General features: G+C 45.6%; 1 protein-coding gene across 1 annotated transcript in view; it reads left to right on the top strand.

Moving 5' to 3' along the window:
- Positions 1 to 6,103: 6,103 nt before the first annotated feature.
- LOC112125490 (interferon-inducible GTPase 5-like) overlaps positions 6,104 to 10,195 on the top strand; it is a 30,176-nt gene continuing 26,084 nt past the window's right edge. The window contains exon 1 of the mRNA XM_024223891.2: positions 6,104 to 6,801. Coding sequence (XP_024079659.1) covers positions 6,104 to 6,801 — 698 coding nt within the window. The remainder of the gene's footprint in view (positions 6,802 to 10,195) is intronic.

The raw sequence follows: 10,195 nt of genomic DNA, 5'->3' as shown, positions 1-10,195 counted from the left end.
GATTAGTTATCAATTGTTCACTGTCAAGCTGGAAGATCATATCAAGTGGGGTCCCATAGGGATCTGTTTTGGATCTGGGTCTATTCAATATCTTCATCAATGATTTAGATAATGGCATAGAGACCATACTTATAAAGTTTGTGAACAATACCAAGCTGGGAAGGGTTGCAAATGCTTTGGAGGATAGGATGAAAATTCAAAATGATCTGGACAAACTGGAGAAATGGTCGGAAATAAACAGGATGAAATTCAATAAGGACAAATGCAAAGTACCACTCTTAGCAAAGAATAATCAATTGCGCATATTCAAAATAGGAAATAACTGCCTAGGAAGAAGCACTGCAGAAGAGGGTCTGGGGTTATAGCAAATCACAAACTAAATATGGGTCAACAATGTCATACTCTTGCAAAAAAAAAAAGCATTAGCAAGAGTGTTGTGTGATTTTTCCACTCTACTCAGAACTGATAAGGCTTCAGCTGGAGGACTGTATCCAGTTCTTGGCACCACACTTTGGGAAAGATGTGGACAAATTGGAGAAAATCTAGAGGAGAGCAACTCAAAATATTAATGGCCTGTGAGGAAAGAATGAAAAAAACTGGGTTTGTTTAGTCTGGAGAAGCGAAGATTGAGGGGGGACCTGATAAGTCTTCAAGTACATAAAAGGCTGTTATAAATACCAGGGTGAGAAATTGTTCTACTGAGCCACCGAGGACAGGACAAGAAGCAATGGCTTAAATTGGAGCAAGGGAAATTTAGACATTAGGAAAAGCTTCCTAACTGTTAGGATAGTTAAGCACTGGAATAAATTGCCTAGGGAGGTTATGGAATCTCCGTCATTGGAGGTTTTTAAGAGCAGGTTAGACAAACACCTGTTAGGGACGGTCTAGATCAGGGGTGGCCAACCTGAGCCTGAGAAGGAGCCAGAATTTACCAATGTACATTGCCAAAGAGCCACAGTAATACGTCAGCAGCCCCCCATCAGTTCCCCCCACTGCTCCCAGCACCTCTCACTCAACGGCAGCCCCACCAATCAGTACCTCCCCCTCCTTCCCTCCCTCCACACACCTCCTGATCAGCTGTTTTGTGGCATGCAGGAGGCTTTGGGGGGGAATGGGGAGGAACGAGAGCACGGCAGGCTCAGGGGAGGGGGCAGGAAGGGGTGGAGTGGGGGCAGGGCCTGCAGCAGAGCCAGGGGTTGAGCAGTGAGCAACCCCTGGCACATTGGAAAGTTGGCACCTGTAGCTCCAACCCCGGAGTTGGTGCCTATACAAGGAGCCGCATATTAACTTCTGAAGAGCCACATGTGGCTCCGGAGCCACAGGTTGGTCACCTCTGGTCTAGATCACGGGTTCTCAAATTGGGGGGGGAGGTTGTGACCCGTCGGGGGGGGTCACAAGCTGCACAGCTCTGAAGGCAGCGCTGCCACCAGCAGCAGCGCAGAAATAAGGGTGGCAATGGAGCGCTATGTCTGCTGTGAAAAGTGACACTGGCAATGCTTCTTCACAACCCCAGTATTAAACAGTAACGACTGGGAAAAAAACAATAATTCTATAAAAATGTGTTTTAGTCTTAACTTAAAAGTGGTGAGAAAAGGTAAATTCATTTTAAACAATAGGGTTCTACATTTAGCATTTAAAATAATGTTAAATATAAAAAAATGTGTTTTTAATTTATAAGGGGGGGGGTCATACTCAGAGGCTGGCTTTGTGAAAGGGGTTGCCAATACAAAAAGTTTGAGAACCACTGGTCTGAAGGAAGGACAGAGTCGCTGGAGCAGGGGGGCTGAGCTGTCGCTGTGAGGTGAGGAGAGGGTTGGACGTACCGTGAGAGATCCAGCACCGAGCTCGGTAGCCTGCGGCAGTAGCCGTGCACGGGGCCTTCTTGCCGCGGGGATTGTCAGCGGTCTGGTGGCGTAGGGACCGGGGTCTCCAGGGCTCACTGAGGGATAAGTGACAGCAACATCTCAACTCCTCAGGGCAGGGCTAAAAGGGTGGAAACTATGTGTAAGTCTGGGGTTAGTTGAGTGGAATAGGCTGATATTAAAGGGCTGTTATGAAGAGGACCGGGATCAGTTGTTCCCCATGGCCACTGAAGGCAGGACAAGACACAATGGGTTTCATCTGCGGGAAAGGAGATATAAGGTTCATATTAGGAAAAACTTTTGTAACTTACTGACTAAGGACAGGTTTCAGAGCGCTAGCCGTGTTAGTCTGTATCAGCAAAAAGAACAAGAAGTACTTCCTCGTTCTTTTGACTAAGGACAGTTCAGCTCTGGAATCTGCTTCTAAAGGAGGTTGTGGGATCCTCATCACTGGAGGTTTTTAAGACCAGGTTGGACAAACCCCTCTCAGGGCTGGTCTAGATTTAGTTGGTCCTGACTCAGCGCGGGGGCTGGACTGGACGACCTCGCGAGGTCCCTTCCAGCCGGACATTGCTGTGGTTCTGTGCCAGTCTCAGCAGGGTGCCTGTGCCCCGCATGGAGCTGCCTGCCCCAGTGCCCAGCCCCGCCCCAGGGCATTGTGGCCAGTCCTGTCCAGCAGCAGTTCAGGAAGCCTGTCCCAGCAGAGACCTGGTTCATCCTGGCTGGGACTCTGGTGCTGCCATTTTCCATGTAGCAGCCAGTCCCCCCCAAAGCACCTTGGCCCCATACCGCAGACATAGCACTGCCCACTCTTCTGTGCCAGGGCAGGGCTTGGCCAGATGGCATTTGTGGGCTGCTGAACTTAGACATGCACATGCTGTCCCCACTGCACCTTGTACCCCCTCTGTGGTGTGCTCCAGGATGCCCTCTTAGGTCTCAGGCCTGCAGCCGACACCTCTCTCTGGGCAGGGACCAAGGCCATCCTTTGCCAGTGACTAGGCAGCTTTCCCAGAGCAAGGCACTGTTATTTTGGGATAAAAGCCTTATAGAGAACACACATTAAATAAACAATACAAGGTCTAAACACACCAGGAGTTTCTACTTTCCACCTGGGGGTTGGTACATCAAAGTCCTTCCAATATGCAGGAGAATTTGTTCTGCCTTGGTCAAAGGACCACATCCATTTGTTGGAGCAAGGCGCCTCTGTCAGTTTAAACTCAGCCTTTTATACCAAGCAAAAAGCCCTCTTGGGACTCTCAGACCCAATCTGAACCAGTTTATGCAATTCTTCCCGGGGGTGGTATTCTCTGGAGCTGTTTGCCTGTCCCTTCCTGGCTGGTTCCTCTGCACATAACTTTTAGTAGAGTGATACAGGATCACAGAGATTCAGATAACAATCATAAACTTAAGACATATTCCCGCTTTGGAGATTCCTTTGGTGTCCTACTCCCATTTGGGACCCTAAAAGGCTAGTCGTGCCCACCCTGTGTTACTTCTATGCATAGAAACATCCCCCCTCTTTCTATTCCACTGAGCACAGAGAAGGGAAATCTGCTTTAATCTCACTGCCCCACTGCAGAGATGGCTGCATTGCAGTGCTGGGCAAACAATCTCGGTACAGCGTTCCTGGTGGCTGTTATCTGGGAGACATGATTTCATGAGAACATAAGAACGGCCATACTGAGTCAGACCAAAGGTCCATCAAGCCCAGTATCCTGTCCTCTGACAGTGGCCAATGGCAGGTGCCCCAAAGGACTGACAACACTCTAGACTTGTGGGGAAAGTCCTGCTTATTCTCCTCCCTGGACTTGACCAGCGGCTACTGGCAAGTAGAAATGGAGGTGCACTCCAATGAAGATGGCATTCAACACCGTGAGAACATAAGAATGGCCATATGGGTTGAGACCAAAAGTGAGGTGGCAAAATTTGCAGAGGATACAAAACTACTCAAGATAGTTAAGTTCCAGGCAGACTGTGAAGAGCTACAAAAGAATGTAGCTTTTTACCCCTTTTTCCAGATCATTTATGAATATGTTAAATAGGAGTGGGCCCAGTGCTGTCTTGGGATGCATTAGGCGAGGTATTTCTAGTAGGGATAAGGAGGTGCTGCTTCCGTTATACAAGGCGCTGGTGAGACCTCATTTGGAGTACTGTGTGCAGTTCTGGTCTCCTATGTTTAAAAAGGATGAACTCAAACTGGAACGGGTACAGAGAAGGGCCACTAGGATGATCCGAGGAATGGAAAACCTGTCGTATGAAAGGAGACTCGAGGAGCTCGGTTTGTTTACCCTAACCAAAAGAAGGCTGAGGGGGGATATGATTGCTCTCTTTAAAAATATCAGAGGGATAAATACCAGGGAGGGAGAGGAATTATTTCAGCTCAGTACTAATGTGGACACGAGAACAAATGGATATAAACTGGCCGTCGGGAAGTTTAGGCTTGAAATCAGACGACGGTTTCTAACCGTCAGAGGGGTGAAGTTCTGGAACAGCCTTCCGAGGGAAACAGTGGGGGGCGAAAGACCTCTCTGGCTTTAAGATTAAGCTTGATAAGTTTATGAAGGGGATGGTGTGATGAGATAACGTGATTTTAGTCAATAGGTCAATAACGTGCCATCGCAGGTAATTAGTATCAATGGTCAATGCGGGTCTGGCTGGAGAATCTTGCCCACATGCTCGGGGTTCTGCTGATCACCATATTTGGGGTCGGGAAGGAATTTTCCTCCAGGGTAGATTGGCAGAGTCCCTGGAGGTTTTTCGCCTTCCTCCGCAGCATGGGGCACGGGTCGCTTGCTGGAGGATTCTCTGCGACTTGAAGTCCTTAAATCATGATTTGGGGACTTCAACAGCTGAGTCAAGGGAGAGAATTATTCCAGGAGTGGGTGGGTCAGCTTTTGTGGCCTGCATCATGCGGGAGGTCAGACTAGATGATCATAATGGTCCCTTCTGACCTTAAAGTCTATGAGTCTATGAGTCAGTACAGATCTCTGGGGGACACCACTGTTTACCTGTCTTCCTTCTGAAAACTGTCCATTTATTCCTACCGTTTGTTTCCTATCTTTTAACCAGTTACCGACCCATGAGAGAACCTTCCCTCTTATCCCAGGACAGCTTACTTTGCTTAAGAGCCTTTGGTGAGGAACCTTGTCAAAGGCTTTCTGAAAATCTAAATACACTATATCCACTGGATCCCTCTTGTCCACATGCTTGTTGACCCCCTCAAAGAATTCTAGTAGATTGATGAGGCGTGATTTCCCTTTACAAAAAACATATTGACTATTTCCCACCAAATTATGTTCATATATGTGTCTGACAATTTTGTTCTTTATGGAATTTCCCTTTACGGAATCTGTGCTGAATAGACCCTGTCACAGCATGACATCCCAAGAGCTATTGGCCATTATCCTTGATAACTCATGAAGGTCCCAGATGATTGGAAAAAGGCAAAGATAGTGCCCATATTTTAAAAAGGGATAACCGGCTCTGTGGATATGGGTAAAGTGGTGGACATGATATATCTTGACTTTAACTAAACTTTTGATACGGTCTCCCACAGTATTCATGCCAGCAAGTTAAAAAGTATGGATTGGATGAATGAACTATAAGGTGGATAGAAAGCTGGCTAGATCGTTGGGCTAAATGGGTAGTGATCAGTGGCTCAGTATCTAGTTGGCTTCCAGTATCAAGCGGAGTGCCTCAGGGTTCGGTCTTGGAGCCGGTTTTGTTCAACATCTTTATTAATGATCTGGATAATGGGATAGATTGCACCCTCAGCAAGTTCACAGATGACACTAAGCTGGGGGGAGAGGCAGGTACGCTGGAGGGTAGGGATAGGGTCCAGAGTGACCTAGACAAATTGGAGGATTGGGCCAAAAGAAATCTGATGAGGTTCAACAAGGACAAGTGCAGAGCCCTGCACTTAGGATGGAAGAATCCCATGCACCACTACAGGCTGGGGATCGACTGGCTAAGCGGCAGTCCAGAAAATTCCTAAATCTCTGCCAGTTATTTTAGTTATTTCAATCTTTGACCAAAGCTCCTCTCCTTGCAGCTTTGCAGGTTTGTGTATGATGAGTTATATGTCTGGGATATTTATATACTGGTCTCCAGCTTACAATGTGCTGGCGGATCCTGTGAGGGAAACAAAATTAACTGTGACCTTCTCTTTTCCCAGGGAGATGGCTGATCTCAAACCTACCGGTGGTGACCTATATACAGAATACAGAAATACTCTTCCTGGTATGTCTGTGGAACAAACTAAACAGATCGAGGCTGCTATCAAAGCAGGAAACTTCTTAGAAGCAGCTTCTGTGGTGCAGACATTCAAGAATTTGTCAGGCATTGATTTCAATATCGCCGTCACGGGGGAGTCGGGATCTGGAAAATCATCTTTGGTCAATGCCATCCGGGGCCTGGGAAATGAAGACAAAGGCGCTGCTGAGACCCGTGTGGCGGAAATGACCAAAGAACCAGTACCATATTGGCATCTTATGTGTCCCATGATGATTGTTTGGGACCTGCCAGCGATTGGGACCCCAGATTTTCAGCCAGACGCTTATCTGAAACAAGTGAAGTTCAGCCGCTATGATGTCTTCATCATTATCGCTTCAGAAAGAAGCAGATTCTGCCACACCAAGCTAGCTCGGGAGATCCAGAAGATGGGAAAGAAGTTTTTCTTTGTACGCTCCAAAGTGGACTTGGACCTGTATAATGAGGAAAGCAAAGGGAGCACCAATGAAGAGAGAATCCTGGAGAAAATCAGAAATGTCTGCGTCAACAACCTGTCCAGAATAGGAATGAGCTCCCCACAGGTTTTCCTTGTGTCGAGTTGGGAATTTCAGAAATACGATTCTCCACAGCTACAGAAGACTTTGCTAAAGGAACTCTACCACCACAAGATGGAGACGTTCAAGGCCACTGAGGCCCCTAGCAGCAGTAGGTAAGAAACCCTCCTTTGGTGTGTTCCTTGGTCACTATTTAGAAGGTGTTATATATTTATTCATTGTTTTAAAATAATATCAAGTGGGAAAAAACAGCAAAAATAAAGACCCTGTCCCGTATCGTCTGAGGGGCCAAATCCTGGAACCTGAAGGCAGACAGAATTCCTGTTGGCTGTGATTGCAGCAGGGCTGAGCACCATACTCCTTACACAGGACATCTAATAACCCTTCTTAAATAACTCCCGGTTTTCATTCACAGCCCAGACTCCTTATCCACGGCAGGATTTGGTTTCTAGACAGAGAACATTCACTCAATACTGTTGCCCCTTTGTCACCCAAGTGGATAGTCAGAGTTCAAGGCCCCGGGATGTCCCAGTTGGGTGCAGAAAATGAGGTATTTTCTTGTATTGTCTTTGATGCAATCTTGTTTATTTACAAAGAAAGCCCAAAGTCCCGCTTCTCCAAATGCAGGAGAAACCAGAAACAAAAGAATAGTTTCTTACCTTACAGCCCCAATCCTCTTTAGCCGACACCAGACCCAAAAACTCTCTCTCTCTCGAGCTTCTTCCAGGGCCATACACCCACCACACAAATCACAGCTCGGTTTTCCTGCGTTTTGTCTCTGGCTCTGAGTCTATCTCTGTTCTTCTTTGCAGCCCAGCTTGTCTTTTTCACACACCCACACTCAGGTGGTCACAACATCCAGTGGAACCCTCCCCCACATGGTGTTAGTTTCTAGGCCAACTCTGTTTAGACTTGTGTTAGTGGTGCCCCTTGACTATCCAACAACTATCTTAAGAGAAGGGCGCATTCACACATCATGTTCATAACACCCACGACCACCTCTGGTTTGGCTCATCCTCCTGAGGAGGCCTCGCATGGTGGCACCCAACACCCTATCCCAGACAGAGAGAAAAGGAACAATTTTACAGATTACAGAGCATACAAACTTAGCTATTTACATATGTGCCGGGCCCTTCTATCAGGACAGTTTCCCATCACCAACACACAAGAATTTTATATCTACCCAGATCTCTTCAGGGCTTTTCTCTCCTTTGATTTCCTTTCAGTCTGCTCCTAACTTAAGGGGTGTCTATTATTTCTGCAGAACTTGATGGCTGTGACAGTCTCTGCCCATTCTGTTGGAAGGGGGGGTTCATTACTGTCACAACTTTCTCAACCTCAACTTCCACAGCTACATTCTCAGTTTTGGAGGCAGCCAGTTGAGTTGCTTATTCTTTGTGGTTCAGATCCCCTGTTCTCCCCTTAGGGTCTCTGAACCTTGATTGTCTGGCCTCCTTGGGGCCACACTGTGCTTGCAGGCTCCTTGCTATGCCCCTGAATCTCTCTGTCTCTTGCCTGCACTCCATCTAGTCTTTCTCACATGCACAAACAATACCCAGTGGAACATTACACAACATTTTCAGAAAGCTGCTGAGAGTAGGATTTGGGTTGTGCCTGAGATCAATGGCCCCACCGTGTCATCTTGAGCCCCCTCCCCCCAGTTACTGTTACATCAGGCAGCCTGCAAACATGCTGGCTTGCAACTGAGCCCCAATCCTGCTCCGTCCCCTGAGATCACACGTCTCAGGTAATTTACTGTGTCATAGGAAAAATTGCATCTTGCTGATTTCACCTTTAAGTTGGCTTGGCATAGCCTCTCCAGCACAGCTCCCAGCTTCTGCAAGTGCTCCATAAACAGCCTCCCAATGACAACGGTGCCATCAACATACACCAGGCAAGATGTTTTCCATGGGTCTGCCAGCACAACATCCGTCAGCCTTTGAAACATTCATGGGGTACTACAGAATCCAAAAGGCACGACAGGAAATTTTAAAAGGCTCTGTTTGCTGGCTCATAAAATTTAAAAGGTTGTAGAGCAGATTTTTACCTAAGGGCTGGGGTAAAGTAGACAGGTGCAGAGGAGCATGTGGTTCGGACAGAGACATCCCTAAGTGGAGGATCTGTTAATGGAGATTCTCTATGTTTGAGTAAGGAGGAGAGGATGGAAGATGATAAAATATGGGTAGGATCCGATAAGAAAAAGTCAAATGAAAACAAGACCCATTCAATTACATCATTTAATGGCAGACAGCTAAAAAGCGACAATTTTAAAGTGCTTATATACAAATGCTAGAAGTCTAAATAATAAGATGGGTGAACTAGAGTGCCTCGTATTAAATTAGGATATCCATGTAACAGGCATCACAGAAACTTGGTGGAATGAGGATAATCGATGGGACACAGTAATACCAGGGTACAATATATATCAAAAGGACAGAACAAGTCGTTCTGCTGGTGAAGTGGCACAATATATGAAAGAAAGCATAGAATAAAATGAAGTAAAAATCTTAAATGAACCAAACTGAACCATAGAATCTCTATGGATAGTAATTCCATGTTCTAATAATAAAAATATTGCGGTAGAGATATATTACCGACCACCTGACCAGGATGGTGATAGTGACTGTGAAATTCTCAGGGATGTTAGAAAGGCTATAAAAATGAAAAACTCAATAATAATGTGGGATTTCAACTCTTCCTATACTGACTGGGTACATATCACCTCAGGAAGAGATGCAGAGAGAAAGTTTCTTGATATCTTAAATGACTGCTTCTTGGAGAAGCTAGTCCTGGAACCCACAAGAGCAGAGGCAATTCTTGATTTAGTCCTAAGTGGAGCACAGGATCTGGTCCAAGAGGTGAATATAGCTGGACCACTTGGAAATAGTGACCATAATATGATTAGATGTAATATCCCTGTGGCAGGGAAAACACCACAGTAACATTTAATTTCAGAAAGGGGAACTGCACAAAAATGAGAAAGTTAGTTAAACAGAAATTGAAAGGTACAATGTCAAAATTGAAATCCCTGTAAGCTGCATGGAAAATTTTAAAGACACTTTAATAGAGGCTCAACTTGAATGTATACCCCAAATTAAAAAACATAGTAAAAGGATCAAAAAAGTGCCACCGTGGCTAAGCAACAAAGTAAAAGAAGCAGCGAGAGGCAAAAAGGCATCCTTTAAAAAGTGGAAGTTAAATCTTATTGAGGAAAATAGAAAAGACAAACTCTGGCAAGTGAAGTGTAAAAATATAATTAGGAAGGAAAAAATTTGAAGAACAGCTAGCCAAAGACATAAAAAGTAAAATAAAAAAAAAATTAAGTAGATCAGAAGCAGGAATAAACAACCAGTTGGGCCACTGGATGATAGATGCTAAAGAAGCACTCAAGAATGATAAGGCCATTGCGAAGAAACTAAATTAATTCTTTACATCAGTCTTCATGGCTGAGGATGTGAAGTAGATTTCCAAACCAGAGCCATTCTTTTTAGGTGACAAATCTGAGGAACTGTCCCAGATTGAGGTGTCAATACAAGAGGTTTTGGACCA

The sequence above is a fragment of the Terrapene carolina genome, unplaced genomic scaffold (assembly GCF_002925995.2).
Source record: "Terrapene carolina triunguis isolate 2854851 unplaced genomic scaffold, T_m_triunguis-2.0 Scaffold771, whole genome shotgun sequence".
Classification (NCBI taxonomy): domain Eukaryota; kingdom Metazoa; phylum Chordata; order Testudines; family Emydidae; genus Terrapene; species Terrapene triunguis.
This window is presented reverse-complemented; position numbering and strand designations above follow the sequence as displayed.